The sequence below is a fragment of the Vidua chalybeata genome, chromosome 5, assembly GCF_026979565.1.
Source record: "Vidua chalybeata isolate OUT-0048 chromosome 5, bVidCha1 merged haplotype, whole genome shotgun sequence".
Taxonomy (NCBI): Eukaryota; Metazoa; Chordata; class Aves; order Passeriformes; family Viduidae; genus Vidua; species Vidua chalybeata.
In genome coordinates this window covers 7,370,037-7,392,677 of record NC_071534.1, presented here as the reverse complement: position 1 = coordinate 7,392,677, position 22,641 = coordinate 7,370,037, and the positions used below count along the sequence as shown (strand labels likewise).

The window sequence follows — 22,641 nt, the reverse complement described above, 5'->3', positions numbered from 1 at the left end:
CCTGCTTTCATTCACACACACCAAGGAAAGAGGAATGACCACACCTTCCCTGACATGCTCTGACAGCATCTCCCATTCCCTTCCAACACGGGGACATTGGCAGAGGAGTGCTTTCCTGCTTTATCCCAAAAACACTTAACATGTTGTGCAACTTCAACTCCTTGCTATGCATCAAACAGTGGGATTAATCAACATAGCAACATCTCCTCTCCCCCACAAACAATACATCTTACTCTTTATTAAGTATCAAATTGTCTCCAACATAAATTACATCCAAATTATGTTAAGTTTCAAGCAAGTCAGATATTTTATGTACAATGTTTGTCTTGAGTCAGATAAACCTTTATCGTTTTAACCTGTAACGTAAAAAGCAAACCTACATCAGTACCAAATAAAGCATTAAAAAGGTAACAAATATATAACATTTTAGAAATGCTCTCAGAACGCAAAAGTTAATGGTGAGGATTTTTATAGTGCAGGACTCTTGGGTTTGCAGCTCTTAGACCATCTCCCTTTCCCTGCGGATGGCACAGCACAGAACCATACTGAATATCATGCCAACAATCTGCAAAGAAAGCAAACAGATTAGAAATCAGGAAAGCGAAGCATGATAAAGCCTGTGCTTTTATCAACATGAGGACAAGCTGCTCTTCACAGCCCAGAGGTCACATTTATTCTGTATTTTTACACTTTACTCTGCCATTCCCCACCTCCCAGTCCCCAAAGTTCATTCCCAGGAATCCCATTCACCTCAGTACTTGAAAACAGATTATGTTAAGTTGGAAGGGACCCACAAGGATCTTCAAGTCCAACTTCTGGCCTTGGCTCAGCACAGCAGCTGTAAACCACTGCCATATCTCCTAAGAAAGCTTTGATCATCCCAGCATGTGCTTTTCTCCAGAGAGGTCAAACACAAGGGCAAGTTTTTTTATCAGCCCTGTTATTTCAGCCCTCTAGCAGAGCCTGTAATTGTTGTAAAGGAAAGAGAAGAAGAATCCCCAACAGGTATTACGATTAAGATGTGGGCCAGCAACATGATCAATACATCTTCACTCCATATATACACACATCACTGATAAGATTTCACCATTGCTAAAAGTGCAAGGAGGCAGATCCTAATCCAAAGCAGAAGCAGAGAGGTCTGAGACATCCCAGCCTTGCACTGCCTCAGGGCCCTGCACACACCCTGATCCTGCTGGGACTTGTCCTCAGCGGAATGGCCTTGTGGGCTGCAGGGCTAGGCACTGCCCTACAAGACTTCTGCTCTGTGTATCCTCTGAGCACCCTTTAAATAATCTGGAAACTCACCATCATTACAGCAATGCCAAGGCCAACTGCTCCAATGACGTTGAATTTGGATTTGAAGACATAATCAATGGCATCAGGGCAGGACTGAAATGGAACAGATGCTTCATCAGTGTTTTACACACAAAAGGTTCATTTGAAGACTCATCTTTTAAAAGTTGCTTTGATCTGGCCTTTACTGTTGCATCCTTAAAAAGAGCCAGGGATGGTCCTACACAAGAGTTGGTAGAGAAGTTTAAATCTACTCTTCAAGTACCTCAGACTTGTTAACAGCACCTTGACTACAGCAGGATTCCCCTCTCAATCTGAACATGCAGTTTATCAGGCTTGGCTTGTTACTACTGGCTGTCAGCACTTCAGCTGATGCATTGCTCATCCCTTATCTAAAGAGATTTAAAGCCACTCTTGATATTGCCAATTGCTACTGTAATTTTGCAGACACCTCATGAGCCCACAGTACATGGGAATATCAGGATACCCTAGGCTATGGGCAGATCCATAGAGGGGCCAGTTTAATGCTCCCAGGACAAAGAATTACCCTTGCAACTAAAAAAAAAAAAAAAAGTATAGTCCTTTCCCCAGAACAGACACATGCTGGCAAATAAAAAGCACAAGGCACTTCTACAGAGGTATAAATCTTTAAGAGCCTAGAAGATGGTCAAAGTCTCATCCCAGCTTCTGTTCTGCTTGCTCCAGCAGCAAACATCAGTGAGCTGCTGAAAGCTACCTTTTTCTGTTGTTGTTCCTTATCCAGTCTAGAAAGAAAGACTGAATCTGAGATTAAAGGGATATACTGGTAAGAATGAGTCAGTTCAATCAGAATGCCAACACAGCACTGCTTCTTAGAGGCACGCTCCATTACATCCCTTTGATCTTGTAATCTATCCACTGTTTTTCTACAATTGGGAATAGGCATCACAAGATGAAGTCAACAGATGAAGCTAAAACACACAGCAGAATAAAACCAAACAAAACCTGCATGCAGTCTCAGCTACTCCCACATACTCCAACTCAGACTGCATGGACAGGACTAAAGATAAAGACTGAACAGTCTCATGTGGGCAGATATGTGAATTGCCATTTAAAGTTAAAAAAACCCAAGTCATTAATTGAATTCCTGCATGGTAAGAACCATAGAAAGACTCACACAAACTGTTTTGGAGCATGAAACAGGAGCACAGGGTGTTTGTAAGGAAAAGAGGAAGAAGGGTGGTTAAAAATTATAAAAGCTGTTTTCTCCTATTATTTGTGGTACACAGGCACCTCTGCAGCAATACTCCAGCAGGGAAACCTGATTCACAGAATTGCCTTCACAGTCACCAACTCACCTGAACAGCCTACCAACACCTTACCCCCATCCCTGTCCTTGCTGAAGCTTTAGACTTGCTCCCAACCCCAAGCTCTACTTCTCCCTAACCAGGAGGAAGCTGAGAGCTCCCAGCAAGCACCAGGAAGATGCACTGAGGAGAACAGAGCTCTCAAGGCACTGTGAGGGGTCTTTTTTTAGGCAAACTTTTTATCTTCCACTGCCCACCCCAGCAGTGAGTCTGTGACACATAGACTGCACATTTCCTGAACAAGGTCAGACTTCCTGCTTGTTCTTTCCATGGTAACGGTGGGTTTGTTTTCCACAACCAGCCTGATCACAGACAAAGACTGCCACACACATGGGCATTTCCCACGGACTGGGAGGGTTTCCTGAAGTATGTTTCTCACTCTACCCACTGGGCAGAGCTGATGGTGAATTGTTTCAAGCTTTACCTTCGTAGAGAATGACTCAGACAGTGTCTTTGCTGGACAGGTGTCCATGTACTGCTGCTCTATAGCTCCAGTAAGGCCACAGCAGTTTAGCTGCAACAGAAAACACAAAAAGAGACCCAGGTTAAACAATCCTTATTTTTGTTCAATAATCTGGTAAAAAAAAAAAAGAGGAATAAATAATTTACATTAGTTTTTATTACAGACCAAGTCCTGTCAACATGACTGCTTATAAACCTAATTTTAACAAGCCTTTATTAAAGGAGAAGGTTCTGAAATGAAGAGCTATATCTCTTTAAGTACACACAGAATCATTTTGGCAACAGCCTGTGCTCCTTACAGACACAAGGCTGAACCCCTCACAGATATGCACGTGTGCATACTAGGGTGCCAGTAGCTCAGTAGCACAGATCCAGGGTTTCCCAGCCTGCTGCTGAGCTCTAGAAAAACAAGAACTAGTTCTAGACACTTCAGAGGGACAAAAAAAAAAGGCATCCTGAATTCATTTATACTACACAAAAACTTCTCTGCAATCTTTGGTTTCTTCTAATGAGTAAAAAAATTGTACAGGGGACTAGGTGGCATGAAGAACAGTGTAAGGAGAAGCTGCATTCCTGTCCAGGTTAACCATATACTTACAGCGAACTGAAATGCTTTCAGGGTGTCTCTGGCACCTGGCTGAACTCTCTTTCTGTAGGTGTCCATGTAGAACTCCTTTAACTCATCAGTAATCTAAGAAAAAGCAAAGAGTTGTGTATTGATGCTGTGTTAGTGTTGTACCTTGCATTAATTATGAAAAACTTGCTTTCAGCAAGCCAGTCATCAAAACTCCTGCAGCCTACAACACCCATTCTTCTCCCATGTACAAATAGAGTGGACAGAAGGCTCACCTGTTTCAGGTGAGAAGTAACTGTACACTTACTTTAATAGCCACACCTAAACAGGTAAGACTGTTTCCCCTTCCAAATCTCTGACCTTCTAAGAGAAGTGAGAGAACCAAGTCTTTGCCCATTGACTGTCCAAAAATATTCCCTATTCTACTATACTCCAGAAGTTTCTATATTTCCCCATTGTCTAATACAATGTGAGCAGAAAAGCAACCCTGGTCACCAGGCATGTGATTTTGAAACAGGACAGAATCTTGACTGCTTGGGAGGGAGAGGCCACATCAGTAATGCTTCAGGTGCAGATATACTCAGCTGCCAGCTGACCCAGCTCCTCTCTGGAAGTGGTAAAGCCTCCCAGCCAGCCTGCTTCACCTCACAGCTTGGTCAAGTATTCTCTGGAGGGCACCTCTAGCATGCAACAGCCTCTTGGACTCTTGGCTTCCCTGCTACAGTCTCGTGCTTAAATATTACAGTTAGACTTTTTGTGTTGTTTTGCTTGAATCAGCCTTTTTCCTCTCCCCGAAATTCCCTAGGAAATACGGATTTGACTTGTACTAGAGTACAGATGTCAGCAGATTGCTGACTGTGGGTACATTCATAGAATCATGGAGTGTTTGGGGTCAGAAAGGAGCTTCCAAGATCACCCAAGTTCTGCCCCTCTGCCATGGGCAGGGACACCTTCCACGAGACCAGGCTGCTCAGAGCCCAGTCCAACCCAGCCTTGGACACTTCCAGGGACAGAGCAGCTATAGATTCTCTGGGAAACCTGTTCCAGCATCCCACCACTCCCTACTTTTAAGAGAAACCTACCTTTTCTTTATTTGAAAATCCCCAGATCCCAGCAGCAATTTCAAGGGCAAAGATCACAAAAAGGAAGAAGAAGAACTAGAAAAGAAAGACCGCGTTATTCATGAAGGCCAGAGCACCACAAACCAGCATCACACATGTAGACTGCAAGTTTGTCCAGACTTGTGGGAGCTGTCACTCAAGCAGGTTGCAGCTGGAGGTCTGAGACATTGGTAACACCAGGAAAAAGGACACTGGGTCAGCACTTCCTTCACAGGAGCGTCGGAAAGTCTGGCACTGCTTTCCAAGCACCAGTCCTGCTTTTTGATCAGTGTTAATTAAAGCCAATCATCTGTCAACTCCAACTTTGAAGCTGTCCAAGTCATTCAGACACATCACAACAGCTTGCACCAATTCTTTACTCTGGTTTGTCACTCCTGTTGCTTTAGGAGTCATTACTTAATTCCTAGCTTGCCACCCACTCCCAGAGAGCTAATGGTCATTTTGTTGTATATCCCATAAAACACAAATAAAAGTGTTCTGTCTCTCACTGACTACCAGACCCAAAACACCACCATCACTTAGGAGCACTTTAAAGAGATACTCAGAATTACAAAGGGCTAGAGGTATCGTTTTGCAACAAATACTTGAATTTAGGTTCTGTGACACAGAAGGGGAATTGTTCTTTCAGTGGCTATAGTAGTTGACTTTTATTAACTAGGTCTTCTGGTTATTTGGATGAGTAGTTTTGCAAGTGTACAGATGTGCACAAACCCAGTAAGCTCTATTGCCCCCCTAGTCTGAAAACAATGAGGTTGCTCTCCAGTAATTGGCTTGCAGAGCAGTTGTCAACTAGAAGAGCTCATCCTGTGATTATGAACAGTAGAGCCTTGTTGTTTCAAGCACCAAATACCACAGTTCTTGTCTCAGAGATTAAAGACTGCACCACCTTCAGAGTCCAGGATGAACTGTCTAGCAATGATAGCACTGCTCTTATCAATATTTTAGTTTTGTGTTCACAATACTCCCAGCCTTGACGCTTCAGTGTATGTCAGACACATCCAGCCTCTTGATATCATCCTTTCTTCAAATGCAGCAGAAGCATCTGGATTTCAGCCAGAAGTAAGAACTATATTTAACATTTTAGCATTATGTAGGTGACCATGAATTTAAACACTGATTGTTCTGGGTCCACAATCTGCTGCCATTGAATTACACAGTAATATTTTCCTTCCTTTCTCATCATGCTGCTCAAAAATTTAGGCATTACCCTGAGCACTTACCAGGCCAAGCATACACTGAGATTCCTGTGATGCACCACAGCATCCCAAGAAACCAACCAGCATCATAAGGGCACCAGCTCCAATAAGGATGTAAACACCTAGGGAGGAGGAAAACAAAGGTGTGCAGGTCATTGAGACCTCAGAAGCAAGGTATGAAATTAATTGCTCCACAAATAGCATTGGTAGCTTCTGCCACGGTTTAAGTTTCTTTACCGAGGTATTTCAAGTTAAAAAAAAAAAAGGAGTTGTGCTTAATTTTCAAAGCAAATGCATCTGAAAAATTTATATATAAAACCTTCATTTTGACACAATGTGTACCCCTACTGCAGTTTCACAAGCTTTAGAAAATGGGCGAGATAAAGCCATCTAAGACAAGCCGTAAGACTCTTTTTACAACAGGCTCAGAGCCAAGAGTTATCAGCTTCTCCTCAGGTGAAGACAGAGACAACTGGAATTAGAGACAACTGGAATAGTGATTTATCAACAACTGCAAAGTCTTGAAGCAGATGCTTCTTCAGATTATATAAAATGCCAGACCTTGTAAACTACTCTGCCCAGAAATAAGGTAGTGAGTATGCTGAAGCAGAAAAAGCAAACATTTCTGAGGTAAAAGGCTCCATTTACACCAAATCCTCTGGCTCCTGAACTTGGGAACAACCAGCCTAATCATCACAGCTGTGAGATGGAGATAGCAGCAAGATGTGGTGAGCAAGAAAACTCCAAAAGGATGGCAAGGAATATTACAGGGGTGGTGAAGCATCAAAGAATCAGCACAAAGCATGTTGAACAAGCAGGACACTTCTATCAATACGGACATAAAAATAGTTCAGGGACCCAATCACTACCAATTAAAGGGAGCCAGATGTAAGCATTTGCAAATGGTCTATTCTAGATGCACACCAATAAGATTAGCTGCCAAAATAAATATCTCCTTGATGCAGCATTTGTAAAGGAGTAAGCCTGACATTTCTTATCAGGAGGAAATTCCAATACGGACTTTTTAACCTCAGCTTAACCTTTTTCCATTTTGAAAAAGAAAAAAAAAGTCCATCAGTACCACTTATTCCAGGTTGAGTTGTACAGAAAGCCTTTGAGGTAACTTGCTTTGCAACTTCCTGCAGTCAGTAACTACACCCAGAAAATTATGTTACAGCAGAAATTCCTATTGAGTTTCTTTTTAAAACTCAGTTAAACCTACAGAGATTTCAAGCAGGTTGCGCTGGCTGCATCCAGCCAGTAGCTTAAGCATTCACACCATAAAAAATTTATGTTTTAGGAGGTGAAAGAGTTGTTTTAGACTACCCAAAATAAGACTTGTTAAATATTCAGCTCAAAAGTCAAGTTTAGATTTCTGTTCTTTTTCTGAGGTCCACTTTGAAGCACCTGGGAATCTTCCTGGCAGCTCCAAGAACCACCCAGTTTGTTAAGATGCCATCATATCAAGGGCAAACCACCAATTTTCTCACAGATAATCTGTCTGCATGCCTGCAGCTTCTTTGTGAAGTCCCACCAGCATCTCAATATTCCCAGCTATGGCCTCTACACCATTCCCAACAGTATTCCCTGCAGGCACAGGCTACCCTAGGACTAAGAGGCTGCAACATAAGTTGCACCTCCTTGCAAGTGACCCTTCAGACACCAGCCTGGGAGTTGTCACAGCTGAGTAGCAAGGATAGAAGCCAGTTTTTTGGCAAGAGAAAGATGAAGTTATCCTTTAAAGACTTTAAAGATTGCCTAATTACAACCCCCTGCCATGGGCAGGGACACCTTCCACTGTCCCACATTGCTCAGAGCCCCATCCAACCTGGCCTTGGGCACTTCCAGGGATGGGGCAGCCACAGCTTCTCTGGGCACCCTGTGCCAGGGCCTCACAGCACCCTCACAGGGAAGAATTCCTTCCTGATATCCCATCTAAACCTGCTCTCTGCCAGTGTGAAGCCATTCCCCCTTGTCCTGTCACTCCAGGCCCTTGTCCAGAGTCTCTCTCCATCTTTCCTGTGGGCTCCCTGCAGGCACTGCAAGGCCACAATGAGTTCACCCCAAAGCCTTCTCTTCTCCAGGCTGAACAATCCCAGTTGCCTCAGCCTTTCCTCATAGCAGAGGTGCTCCAAGGGTCTGAGCACCTACAGGTGACAATAACCAAATTATATGTGCTCCCCTGCCCAAGCTTAAAAGTGACTGTAGAGATCAAAATCAAAGTTCAGATAAAATCCAGTTCATTTAGGAATTCTTATGGCATTAACTAACTAAAAATGTGTGTGTCCCCTAATTAACGATCTTACAAACACCTTCCACATGCTCTAGCTAAAGCTACATTGATCCATGCTGGCTGGAGTAATTCTCATATGTACCAAGATATTTGTGCATTCTTCCCATTCAGTTCAGGATGAATTAGGAGATGTGGGGCTTTAGGAGTTAGACAATAGTGCACTTGCTCCTTCTGAGAGATGAGGCAACAGAGCTGTGTTTTGGGTAGCTCAGGTTGGTCACTCTGGAGAAAAAATATTAATTACTCAATTAGTTTAGCGTGAAACTTTGCTGACGCATATGGTGATGAGCATCAGGAAGAAACATCCTCTGTGTCTTCCAGGAGCCTCTGGGATTACAAAATGTTTACTGACAGCAACAGAGACAAACTACTGTGGGAAAAAGGCTGAAGAGCCAAGAAACCACTCACATGGCAGCACTGCTATCTGCACTAGAGTTCACAGGGGAAGCTGCCCCCAAACACCAGCCAGGGGAAGCTGCTCTCAGGCTGTTTTGCCTTTTCACCCTTTAAAAAAGGCCAAGATTTCTGAGCGGCCTGGAAATCAGGGCACAAAAGTGTGACCTATCCCCTGAGTGATCCCCCAGCTCACCTGTGTAAAACTTTGTGTCAGATTCCAGTTCAAAGACGCTTTTGGTCTGTGAATCAAAGTGAAGCCATAGTCCAACTGCAAGCACTGCTGTCCCTGCAAGCTGTAAGAACAAAGAAGGCTTGTTAAATGATACCAACTAATCCACCCAGCCTTGCATTAGTAACAAAATCAGAAGCAAACACAGGATACAGCTTTTATTTAAAGAGCTGGTGACAAAGGACAAGCATAAAAGGATGGGGATACCAACACATGAACAAAGTTCCAGACATGAGGCACCTTGTGGACAGAGGCATTTACATAATATAAACTCCAATGCCACAGGAGAACAATGCCATTCTTGTTCCTTTCTGAAAATATCCAAGGTTTAGCCAAGTGTCACTACTTCCACTGATCCTTCCATGAATTCTTTTATTCTGGGTGGCTGCAGACATTGCATGGCTTAGTGACCTTAAAGCTTCACACTGAAGAGCAAGTGTATCACAAGGGAAAATTCCTTGTAAGGCCAGCTGGAAGTTTTAGTGTATTAAGCAGACTGCTGAGAGCTCCATGTTCCATAGAAGGGAGTTCAGGAAGAGTGCTGTTCTTGCCAAACAAGATAAAACCAACCCATTAAGTGACCACACTGACAGGAATAAGAAAATATCAGCTGCAGCAGTAGAACGTTGCTGATCTGGAGCAATACAATCAAATTTTAGGTAATATTTAGTTTAATTTCATTATCATCTCTGCCTGTATGCCTCCATGTTCCTCTTAACATTGGTGCCTATGTTTGCAGCAAGTCACTTGGTGTATAAATTAGCCTCTCGATGAAACATCTGGCAAAAGCCACAGGAAGTGTTGCAAGAAAGAGGGAGTTGCACTCTGGTAAGGCCAATGGCAACAGTTTGCTTTGAAGAGACTGAATCCTCCTTTAAAAAGAAAAAAATGGGGTTTGCTTGTGTGTAAAAAAAATGAACAAACCAGGACAAAATATAAAGCTGGAGTGTGCTTCTTAGCTCTTCCTTTGAAGATCATTTAACTATTAAAAAAAGCTCTTCAAAAATGAGATGAGGACAGAAATCTCAAACACTGCAGCAGACATTAAAAATTTAAACTTAAGAGTGAGCAATAAGTTTATGAAGCCTGGTGGTTTGGTCAGGCAAAGCACACACAAAAAGCAAAAATAAAATCCCAACGAAGCCTGACCTCTGACAAGAAGGTCCTTGCAGAAAGAAACAACATTCCTGATTTGCCTCTAAGAAATTAGAAATTGTTTAATAATGGCAATTTTTAGTGGGAATATGGGCGGCATTCCCTTGGCAAGCACCCAAGGGTACAACACCCCTTCCATACCAAGCCCACCTGAGAGGTGGGAGCCTGAGAGCCCCTTCTCCCTGCTGCAGAAGAGCTCCTGCTCACAGACAGCCCCAGCTTTCCTAAACCAGCTTTTCCTGTATGGCAGGAACCCGAGTGCCTCCAAGAGGAGCTGCAGGGCTGTAGCTGGGAAAACAGATCAAGTGACACACAAACCAAAGAGCCAAATCCACCTGGAGGATTCCAGACCTAAGCAAAAGGCTTTTGTTGGTGTTTCTGGTGCTTACTCCCAAGGCACACCTGCACACACCTCCTGGTTGCCTTGCTAGGGCTACCCTGACAAGATGATTAAGTTATGCAGGAGCACCTTGGTACAACAGAGAATGCCACAACAGCGTCATTATTTCAATTTCTTGTGCCACAGCTGCACCCCGAGGGGAGGGAGAGGTGCAAAGGGGAGCTGACAGAGAGAAGGGTTGCTGCTCTACCTGCTCTCCTGGCTGCAGCATCACTTCAAAAAGCCTTTGCCACCTCATCTCACCCCAGTTCAAACATCAGAAAGGCTTAGTGATGGAAAAAACTCTGCTTTGAGACTGCTGTTAAGTCACCCAGTATTTAATAACACTCTGCTTGAGGCTTCCTTTCCTGGGTCATCCAGTAGTTGGCAGCTTTCATAGCTGATCCAGATCCCCATCATTAGAAGAAATCTAGATCCTCTACTGGTTTTGCCAGGCACTCACAAATTGTGAAGCCTGAACACCCAGCTCTTCTCACCTACCAAATTTATTTACATCTTGACAAGTTCTAGTGCTTGAGTAGAGAGCTCTGCAAATGGAGTAGGGCACAGAAAAGGACTGTAAAACTAAAGAAACTCTTATGCCATACTGTAACCATGCAGATAATCTTAAAATTCCAAGCAAAGGAGAAGGCTCAGTTAATGCCCTCCAGAAACAAACTGGTCTGTTCACATTGGGCAGAGATGATGTACCTAGTAGAGCTCCTTTCAAAACACAAATTTAACTCTTTCCCACCACCACACAGAGGTACATGGCATGTTTCCTCCTTGGAAAAGCAGTCACTCTGTGGGAAAGATTAAGAAGATGCCAGGGAGACAAGAGACTTACAGGATCACAGAACAGTGATAACACTTCATGCCAGTGAACTGCTGCACAGCACTAAAAAAAGTGGTAGAATTAAACAGAGTGATAATTCTCTGCATGGTGGATTAGAAATAAAATGCAAGAATAAGAGACTTTCTTCATGCAAGAATAAGAGACTTTCTGTCTCAGTTACTTAAGGAAAGCAGACTTATGTTCTCAGTTTGTGCTCTTCCTACCCACACTGACCACTGAACTAAAAAAGGCAGTTTTACAGCAGAAGGCAAGAAACTTGAAACTTCAAGTTTCCATCAAAACAAGGGAGAAATGAGGACACAGAAAACACCAGCCTCTGAGGAAGAGAAAAGCACAGCTCCACAGGCACTTGCCAGCACCTCTGGCCAGTATGGCACGCTAGAGGCTGAGGCATTGTCACCTCCCTGCTCTCCCACGCTATGCCAGCAGGATGGGACCAGTGCTGGGATGGCTTGGGAGCTGTGTTTTTTCCTTCCTGGGAAAGGGCTGCAAGCCCCCCAGCCTCAGCTGTGTGGAAGTAGATCCCCAGATAATCAAATTGTTGGGTTTTTCTTTGGTAATCCAAGGGGATCCCCATCTAACAGACCTATTTTGTCACGGGAGTTGAGCAATACTGTGCGTTTCTAAGTAGCTCTATCCTGAGCTGAAAGAGAAATTTAGCTGGAAAAGAACAACACTGTATTACTGAAAGTAATCAATTTTGTCTGGTTTCACATACACAAAGAGAGTGGGTTTGTGTGCTTATCAGACAGATAAGTAGTATGTTTCCATAGTGACAAGTACAGCAAAAACAGCTCAGAAGACAGGGTTGGGTTTTTTTTTCCAATCTGGCCAAAACGTGAAGTTAAAGGGATACTGTTCACTCGCTGTTTTGGAAAAGTTTGTGGCAGTGATTTTCCAGTAACAGCATGTCCTGGCACAATTACTGACTTCCCTGCTCCAGCTAACCAGGCTTCCTTGTTTGCCCTAACCACTACTCCCAGCTCATTCCTGCTCTGCTTGGCTGTTCCACGGCTACAACAATGATAAACTACCTGGCCACTCCTCTCCCAGCCCTGTGGAGGCTTCTCAAGTTGTTTTTTTTTTATTACATGGAAACACACCCCCTTTGCCCCTAAAGCTCACTGCTGGCATGCAGCTTTCTGCCTGTTGCAACAAGAAAAACAGCTTTTTTGGTCCATCTTCCTTTCTTACACAGCCCTCTGCACATTCCCTAGTGAGCCTTCTGTGCAGGACTTCCCTCCTCTCACCCATCCCACGGCTCTGCCTGGCCTCTGGGTACATCCTAAGGGTGTGTCCCAGCCTTCCATGTGAGAAGAGATAACTGAGAAAGGACCTGAAACAGTCAGGATACACTTGAGATGAGAAAACCTGTGTATCCTGGAGGCAGCAGCCACACAGAACACTCTGCCTTCCTCCCCTCACCATCCCTGGCTAACTTGAGCATGAGTTCAGAGTTTGCATCAGCACTGAACGCTACCAAAAAATTCCCACAGGATTTCTGCCCTGCTCTGACACTACCAAACAATTCCCACGGGATTTCTGCCCCGCTCTGACACCCGAGGTTTTGCAGATACCGCCCCCCAGCAGAAGGCTTGCACAGGAAACCGTTAGATTTAATGACAATGCCATAAACACGTGTTAAAACCTTGAGGTTTAAACAAAAAAAAAAAAACCCAAACCCAAAACAACAATTGTGTTAACACATCCCATAGCAGCACAATGTGTGACACTATTTTGGAAAGCTGGGAAATTTATTTTTGATTTAACCACTATTTTGGAAGGACCATTTTGTTCAGTCCCTTCTGACCTTGTTCCCTTGTTAAGGGGCAATCACTGCGACAAGGGACAAGCACCCCATTTGCCTCAGACATCTTAGAGCATCTTATCTTTCCGTAGACAGAATTACCTCTCAAGGAGCTCAAGGTCCAAGCACTTACCAAGTCCTCAGACAGCCCTCAGACAAAGCTTTGGGAAGGGAACACCCTCCCCCAGCCCTTCCTCCACTTCCACAGGGTGGAGGCAGGGATAGGGAAGAAATCAGACAGTTCAAGAACGCCTGATAACTGGCTCAAAGCCTGTAAAAAAATGCCTTTGAACAAAAAACAAAACAAAACAAACCCCAAACAAACAAACAAGTGGGTTTTGCCATTTTAACACCTTCAGGCCAAGTTTACATATTACTTCTACCATGCTCATGGCATTACCTCCACCAGAAGGTAAGTCATTAGGTGAAAATAAAGAAGTCAGTCAAAAATAAATTCAATTTTCAGTGTTGTCTGCTAAGTATGGCATCTAACAGAACACTTTTTTTTTTCTTGAAGTAAGAAGGTATGTCAGGCTCAACACTACTGTTCCATATATAGGTTTACACCAGGATATGACAAGAAGACATCAAAAAGTCACCATCTTCACTTCATAAACACTTGAACTTTTAGCTAAAAATCTGACTGCATAAGAATTAACTTCTTACTGTTTTAGACTGAACTAAGTAAGCTAGGACCAGATCTGTAACATTGCAAAGCACATGCACAGAAATTGAGAACATTATGAGTAGTAATGAACTGTTTCTGTCCTTTTACTGGCTGGTACTCCATAAATAAAACCCCATAAACAGTAAATACAGGTGAGGCTCAACATCACACTAACCCCTCAATTACAGAATTAGTGTTATCCACAACAGCACAGGTTTTCAGAGTTTTGAAACAGCTCCCCTAACACTCGTGCTATGTGGGCTTGCAGTTATACAAGAAACTGCAGCTATTTTCAAACTAGTTTGGAAAAAAGTGGATTGGAAAGGAAGTATTTTCGTTCTGCTTAGCTAGTTTCAAGAATGTTGTGGCCTATGTTAATGCCACAGCACTTTTTGCAATAAAATAGTGCTCCAGTACAGTAGGAACAGCATTACAAAATTCCTGAACCACTGCCAAGACTAGTGCCCATTTCATACAAGTTCCTATTCAGAAGCCAGTCTACTATATTTGCAATTAGAATTGCAAATAGGAGCCAGGACTGCTGAAACTCTAAGTAAGCTTCACATCAGGTTTCTCAAGGCAACATACTCCAAACTCCACTCCTGACTCCACAGAACTTAGTGGAGTCAATATATACTGAGCTGAGCCCAAGCAGCATTAGATTCTCACACTGTAGCCAGCAACTGCATCAGTTCTATACAGAAAGCAAAAACAACTAATTTCTGGGTTTTTCATATGTGCCTGCATGTATACATACTAACAGACACATGCATATTTCCCTGCCCATCCTGCAAGTCCTCTATGGGAGGAGCAAAGATCCTCTGGACTGCTGTTCTTGGTGCACAAAAGCAGCTGAGATTATGGCTCAGAACAAAGTCACAGGTATCTTCAAGCTACAGAGCGAAAAAGGCTCTCCAAGCTTAATTCTGCTCATCTCACTTTAGCAGGCACTACCACACACAAATGCATTTATTCATAAAACACACAGGCTCTGGAGAGTGGGAAGTCAGGACAAGAGAGCTGCCCAATAGTGGAAAGGAACAAGAAAATGACTGCTCAAAACTTCAACATGAACTCTGTCTCTGTGCTACAGCACTTGCTTGCCTAAAATACATTAAGCCATAAATATTAGCAGCAGATGTCTTCATATTCTACAAAATTCACAAGGGGAAAACCCAGCATTGAAGTTTAACAATGCAAGGCCTTGCTTTTGCAGCAGGAAGCCAATGGGAGAACAGGCAGGCACTTGCCTGGTGTGAACCAAGTTGCTCAGGAGCCCACAGTTTTTCCAGGAAAAGACTTCATCGCCAGGACCAACAAGCCTGAGCAAACCCAAGGAGTTAGGGGAGCACAGCTAAAGGCAGTCACTCATTACACAACTCAAGGCAATCCAACATTGCTCACACTAAGGTTGGTCCAAGGCAACTTTGCTAAGACTACTCCACTGCTCAGGTTTAAGGCACAAAATGTGTTGTTTCCATTGACTTCTTGGCATGCTCAAGCCAGCCTGGTGAAAAAAAATAAAAATTAGTTCTGTATCAGGCTTGACACCTCCCTCCCACATGCCAAAACAGCCCACAAACTTGTATTATTAGAAAGCAGACTGTCAGGGATGCCAGGGCCAGCACTGGCCATGCCAAAACAGCAGAGCTGTTTGCAAACCTGAGCCTGGTGCCTGCTGCAACACTCCATCCCAAGAGGAAGCACAGCCATCCCTAATTCCTACACCTCGGAGAGAGGATTGAACCCCAAAACTTACAGATCCATGCTTAACTGGACTTGGTGCAAACATCCAAAGATGTCCCCTTCCTTCCATTTAGACCACAAGCACATTTTAAGCCAAACTCTGAAGCCCCAGCAAATACCATGTTAGTGCCCAGCCTTCCCAACTGGAGAAAGGCCATCAGATCAATCAAGCACAAGATCCTCAGGAAGGGTTAAGAACAGGACAGAAGATAGCATTTCCCAGGACCAACCTCCTGGGCTACATGTTGAACACCTAAAGATTGTGCCAAGATATGGACAGCACCTTGAGAGAAGAAAAACTAACAAAAGGCTACTGAACTCCATGTTAGCAGGTTGGACTAGATGATCTTAAAGGTCTTTTCCAACCTAATTCACTCTGTGATTAGCCACGTATCCCTTGAACAACCTATTCCTCAACATCTGCTGAGGAGAAAGTATCACCACTGTCCCCACAGTGACACTTTCCTTCTGAAAATGTCCTCTTTCCTGGCTTAATATCCCACAGCTCTTGCTCACTGCCTCTTTCAATACATTCAGGCCCTACCTACTGCCTGGACAATCACAATCCTAAGGACCTCTAGTGCATTTCCATGCTGAAGATAGAGTTGCTGATGACAGAAACCCTCCTCTTTCTTTCCCAAACATTACCAAGTTCCACTATGATCCTCTGAAGGCAGGCAGATGACCAGAGCAGCCTGCAGGACTGCGGGACACCAGCATGCCATGGATTTTGGGAGCTTTACGCACTATATTCCTTCTTCTCTGAGTCCTTCATTTCTGAAGCTCTGTTGACACTGAGTGCTCACCTGGTGCTTTTGTAAAGCCATCATAGATTCTTTTCTCCCAAGGCTTCACTGCTCCATGGCAGCAGCTGCCCCTGAATCATTTAGTTCCTATCTCCAGGCAGCTTCCTGCTGGTGCCTCCCATGGGAATTACCTGAAGCCTGCCTGCGGTGAGAGTCTCACCCCTCTGTGTCACACGCCCTGCTGCGTCAGCAGGCAGCCATCACCTCCATCACCCTGGACTATGGGTGCCAGCCAGCAGCCCAGCAGCACCCCCTGTGCTCCTCCAGATGAGGTGGGGCTATACTGACCACCACTGAGTTTGTGCCAGCACCACTGCTTCTCTGTGCAACAGCAGAGCTGCACCTCACCACAGCCCTGCCTCCACTGCAACAGCCATCTCATTCTTGCCAGGATCATACTCCAGGGCTGCCTGGTTTTCACAAGAGGCCTGAGATTTCCAGGAGACATTGAACAAGTGAACCAACACCAACCAGTCCTTGCCTTCTGCAACATTCAGGCTTTTAAAGGCTCCAAGGCAGCAGCTTCATGAAGTCTGACTTCCCCTTGCAGTAGCCCATGTCCCTCCTGTACATGCATGCCAGCTTTTAAGGAATCTTCTCCTCAGCTCTCTCCAGATACTCCATGTGTGCTACTTCCTGGGTACCCCAGACTACCATAAAGCAAAAACCCAGCCTCCAATTTACTGCATTCCAGCCCGGAGAAGGGATGGTGAGCAGGGTGAGTTACCTAATCACAACCCACTTAAGAGTTCTGAAGTGTTGTGTGACCTTGGAGAATTGTTAATCAAACATTTGCTGCTGCTCCTCCTGTTTCACCTCCTTTGCATTAAAAGGTCAGTTCAAGCCTGTGCAGGATTCAGAGTCAAAGACAGGTTATGGCACAGAACTCTGTTAAAATCTTCCCCGGTAAAATAAAGTCCTACTGAACATTGCTCCCAAAACTTTTATTCCTGGAGCTATAACTATCTGGAAGGACTCCCTGAGAAACTCCCTTTTCCTCATGTGTCCGAAGAGGGGTATGTTACTTGGGTTTGCTTTTGCAAATTACTCCTAAAGCTTTCCTTTGGCTAACATTGTTATTTTATAAGGCTCACCAGCATTTATGAACCTTTATTTCCATCCTTTGCATACAGCTTCAACCCTGAGTGTTACCCTTTTTATTTCAATAACTTTCTTTACCAAGCTGTTTGAGCCTTTCTACTTCCTCTTACCCTTGTTCAAGCCTCTGATGGAAGCAAATACATTTCACCTAACGTGGCATCCACAGCCATCTGCAGGTTTGCTGCAGACCACTGAAATTCCTGACCTATCCTTTCAAGGCAACTTATTTAAAAAAAAAAAAAAGTACAGAATTGCACTTGGGCACAACAAGCTTTGTTAACATACTTTCATTACTTCACAGACTTTTCACATCTGCAAAGCTATAATAAAACATTAAAGCCTTTTTTTCTCATCAGGGTGGTTCTTGCCTTTTAATGCTGGCAGCCCCACAAAACCTTTCTTTTTATGCTGTTCAGTGTGGAATAACCCAAGATACAGCTACTTTATTTCTCCATAGAGGACACAAGGTTTGCTAACACCATAACCCCCTAAACACCCCTCCAACTGTTTTCAGCAGGCCACAATGACATATAGTGGTCCCCATAGGAGCAAGGACCACTCCAGCTGGTCAAACACATACTTATCTCTGGCTGAACCAAGCTGCTTGCATTTCACTGCCTCTTGGGGCCTCCAGACACTTACTGGGATCACCAAGATGCATTTATTGTCCTTTAATTCTTTTTTCTTCCTCTTCTCTTTCCCACATCCTAGCTGCATACTGCCAGCCTCAAGAAGCCAACTTGAAAACCCATTATCTCTCAGCTCCTCTGGGCAGCAGCACCATTCTTCTTCCATCCACCCTGTCACCAGTACAATTCTCTATTCACGAGCACCCCTAAAGGTAGGAGTAAAGCCTCAGCACTTTATGACCATGACACTCCCAAGCAACAGGTACATCCCGAACTAAACAAAACCCCTCTCCCTTTTCTCAGCCCTGGTCCCCAGACAAGAAGGTGGTGAAGCTCAGGTTAAGAGCTTCTTTGAGGCAATGCCATTGCCACAACAAGAATTTTTGTCCCATAGAATACTCTGCAGAAAGTCTACAGCTTTGAAATAAACAAATAAACAAGCACAAGGCAAACCACAAGTACTTCAGTCTCGTTTAACAAGAAGTTTAGAAGCTCAGTGATTGTAAGTTTCAGACAGTGCTTTATTAGGCTTTTCCTTCTGATCAGCTCTAACCCTGCAAATTTGACAGCCCTGCTCACGGTCCGGTGAGTCCCGGGTGGCAACATATGCTTTCCTGGGTCAGGTTCTGCACAATTTCCCTCAACTGCAGCCCAGCTGCGTATTCTCAACTCTGCTGCAACCCATTTCGGCATCGAGATATTCCGAGCACTTCACCCATTAACACGGCAACTTCCACTCGTCCCACGGGCCGTGCTGCGACTGCCCCCAGACGCGGCTTCTTCCCGCAGCTCCAACTTCATTCCTCCACATCACAGCCACACACGCACTTCACCGTGGCAAACAGCCGAGAGAAAACCCAGCTTTTCGAACCATACGCTTTGCTCCTATCCATTAGGCACACAAGCAGCTCCCGTAGTACTTTTCGATGCAGGAGCCAGCGCTAAATCGAGGTGCCCACGCCCCGAGTGCTTGAGGGCAGCCCCAACCTCTCGGCTCAGCCATGCTTTCTCACGCTGCCCGGCCAACAAGGCGTAGTGGGGGCCAGGAACCACACTGGAGACGTGATCTCGAGGGGTGCCGGTCTGCTCCGACAGATTAAACCCGAAGGGAAGCCACAGCTCCCACCAACAACGAGGAGTTCACACACACGAACAACCACAGGCTACAACCTGCGAGGAACCGGCTCACCTCGGGCGCAGCCCCGGCACCGGGAAAGCCAGCAGGGAGCCCGACCTGCCCGCAGTTTTAGTGAGAGGATTGTGTGTAGTGCTGGGGGATGCTCAGTGAGGGCGGGCTATCCACAAACCCAGCACCCTCAACCGGCCTTACGATAAAACCCCAAAAACGTGAAAAATAAAGCGCTGAGCAGCCGGGCACCCGCCCCTCTCCCTTCGGGGGGGGGGGACAGCAAGTGGAGAAAACAGCAAAAACCACACGCATCAGAAAAGCGGCTCCCGGCGCTTCCCCTCCATCCCCGTCCCGCGGGCTCCCCGCCGGGCACCGCGGGGTACACAACCCGGGGCGCCTCACCCAGAAGATGAAGTTGAAGCCGAAGAGCAGGTACTTGATGCACTTGGTGCCTCCTTTGACGGGCATGGTGGCGGCTGCAGGCGCGGTAACCAGGCGCCCGCGCTCCGACGCCGCTCCTTAAATGCGGCCCTGCCCGGGTGTCTCGGGGACTCCCCTGCCCGCCCCCGGGGCCGCCCCCGGCCGCGCCCCACACCTGCGGCCGCCCCGCTCCGCCCCAGGTCGGGCGGGCTCCCAGCGCTCCAGCAGCGCCACACGGGGCCGGGCACGGCCATCCTCGGGGCGGGGAAGCGTCCCGGCATGGAGGGGAAGCACCGGGAACGTCAGAGTCCCGCTCCCGGCCCTGCACGGCGCCGCCTCAGCAATCCCACCCCGTGCATGGAGCGTTGTCCGAACGCTCCTGGAGCTCTGGCGGGGTTGGGGTTGTCACCGCTTCCCTGGAGAGCCCATCCAGTGCCCGACCACCACCCTCTGCGTGAAAAACTTCCTAATACGTAATCAACCCCACCGCCCCAGTCCGAGCTGCTTTTGCAGAGATCTCAGAATCCTTAGGATTGGAAGGCACCTCTGTAGATCATCCAGTCCAACCCCCCTGCCAAGGCAGGGTCACCTAGAGCAGGTGACAGAGGAATGTTTCCAGGTGGGTTTGGAATGTCTCCACAGAGGGAGAATCCACACACCCTCCCTGGGCAGCCTGTTGCAGTGCTCTGCCACCCGTAGCGCAAAGAAATTCTTCCTCGTGTTGTGGTGAAACTTCTTGTTTTAGTTTACAGCCATTGCTCCCTGTCCTGTCGCTGAGCACCACAGAAGAGAGTCTGGCACCATCCTCTTGACACCTGCTTCAAGATACTTATATGCATTAATGAGATCCCCTTTCTGACTCCTCTAATTAATCAGGCCCAGCTCCCACAGAGATGGTCCAGAGCCCTCATCACCTTTGTGGCCTCTGCTGGATGTTTAGTTTAAAATGAATGCATCCGTCTAGCCTAAATGGGTGTTTTCTCATACAAGATAAACTTACAGCATAGTTTAATTCCTTTAATATTTCAAATATGTCTGTATGAAGGTGCAAACATCCACTTTAGGAAAATAAGGCGGGTAAGTTTCAGCCCGCCAGCTGATCCGTGGTAACTGGTTGCACACGTGCCCTTAGGTCACCCCAGTTGTGGGAAAAAACACGTTAAATTTCAACTAAGAATTTCCCTTTCATCGTAACAGGGCATTCAGCACTCAGCTTCTGAGCCTTTTAGCTCAGGGTTGAAAACTAAAGGCTTGTACCTTAATTTCATACTGTGGGATTAGAAATTAATCAGGTATTGAGAGTCAAAAAAACACCCAAACAGAACAGTAAAAACAGAAAAGCCATGCTGAAATGCAAATAAAAACATATTGGCGTTTTTGTTGCCAAAATAAATGATAAGATACAGCACATTCCAGAGGCAAAACAGAGAGGGAGACGCTGGCTTGGGCAGCTGCTTCCCAGAGCAGGTTACAAAACAGGATAACAAAACAGAATAACTTTCCTATAAATTAAAGGGAAGCAGAGGGATGGAGGCTGGACAAAACAATATAGATCCAGCAAGGATGGAGTTAACAAATGCATGTGACTAAACTCCTGTGGTAACTGGAAACTGAGCAAGGTTTTCTGTGTAACTTTTGGGTTGGTTTTCTTTTGTCACTTTGCCATTAAGAATTTATGCTGTTAGTTAAAAAATAGCTGCTTGTAGGATTGAACTTTTTGTTTTATTCTATTGATTTTTCTTTCTTATTCCTTACCCTCCCCATTCCAATTCAGTTCTTAAATTCTTCTTGGTGGTTTTCTTTTTCTCCCTTCAGTTTCTTCTGTTTTGAGAACTGAGGAGGAAATATTGCTGAATAGAAGTTGCAGTATTGAATATTGTTCCTTTGAAGCTGTTGGTTCTTAAGATGTCATGTGAGGTCTCTGAGAAAAAAAGTGGTATGGAACTATATTTCAAAATGAACTGTCTATTTTTTGCCATTCTAGTGAGGTCATTGACTTTAGTGCCTTCTGTGAGATGGTCAAATGAGCAAGAATAGGGTTTCCAGATATTTCTGGTTACAGACTCTTTGTGTCCTTGTGAGGTCTCTGGTCATTTCCTGCTGATCACACCACAGATTGCTCCATAGCTTGGGAAGCCTGTGAAAAATCACTTCCCCTTTCCACCAGCATCTCTTTTTTTGCTTCATAAAATTTTTCCTGCAGACCTGGAGTGATGTTCAGGTTTTGCAGGTGGGAACTGCTGCTTTAGACCACAGTGGATGGGTCACCCCAGCTGGTGTCACAGGAAGCCTGTTGTTCTTATCCATAAGAAAACTCTTAACAGGGCTTTAATTGCCAGTGGTGTTGGGCTGCAGCTTATCTTTTAATGAAGGGAGGCTTCTAACCATCTCACCTATTTGACATGCTGAAAATGAGGAATACCTTTCCTAAAAAATAAAGGGAAACAGAGGGATGGAGGCTGGCCACAACAATATAGATCCAGCGGGGATTGAGTTAACAAATGCATGTGACTAAATTCTCGTGGTGACTTGAAACTGAGCAAGGTTTTCTGTGTAACTTTTGGGTTGGTTTTCTTTTGTCACTTTGCCATTAAGAATTTATGCTGGCTGTTAGCATCAGTAATATGGCTTCCCTTAAGTTTCTAAAATAAAGGATCACAGAAGAACTTTGGATAACTCCCCTCCTACCTTTGTATTATTAAGCTTTTTATTCTTGTACTGCGTTAAAGCAACTCTCATTAAAATTCATGGGCAGTAACCTTTTGATCAGAGGCAAGAAATGGACCTGTTCAATAAAAACCTCTTGTGAGTTTGTAAAACAATTAAACACTCCCCATTCACTTGGCAAATTAAGTTATGAGGAAGAGAAATACAATTGTACATCTTTAGTATTCTCGAGAATTTGGAAGGAAAACAGTGCTGTGACTTGGGTTTTTGTTTTTTTTTTATTCCATACAAAGGATCTGGAGAGAACATTTATGTTTCACTCTTCCAGGGTGTGGCGATCTGGTAGATGCAATTCTCTGACCACAC

At 44.9% G+C, this 22,641-nt stretch overlaps 1 protein-coding gene across 1 annotated transcript; it reads right to left on the bottom strand.

Annotated features, from left to right (window-relative positions):
- Nucleotides 1-218: 218 nt before the first annotated feature.
- CD9 (CD9 molecule) lies at nucleotides 219-19,741 on the bottom strand. Its single transcript, XM_053942495.1, has 8 exons — nucleotides 19,591-19,741; nucleotides 8,878-8,977; nucleotides 6,020-6,117; nucleotides 4,761-4,835; nucleotides 3,703-3,795; nucleotides 3,067-3,156; nucleotides 1,309-1,392; nucleotides 219-565 (listed from the first exon to the last, which is right to left on the bottom strand). The coding sequence occupies exons 1-8, from the start codon at nucleotides 19,654-19,656 to the stop codon at nucleotides 500-502; spliced, it is 672 nt and encodes a 223-aa protein (XP_053798470.1). The 5' UTR covers nucleotides 19,657-19,741; the 3' UTR covers nucleotides 219-499.
- Between the last annotated feature and the right edge of the window lie 2,900 nt (nucleotides 19,742-22,641).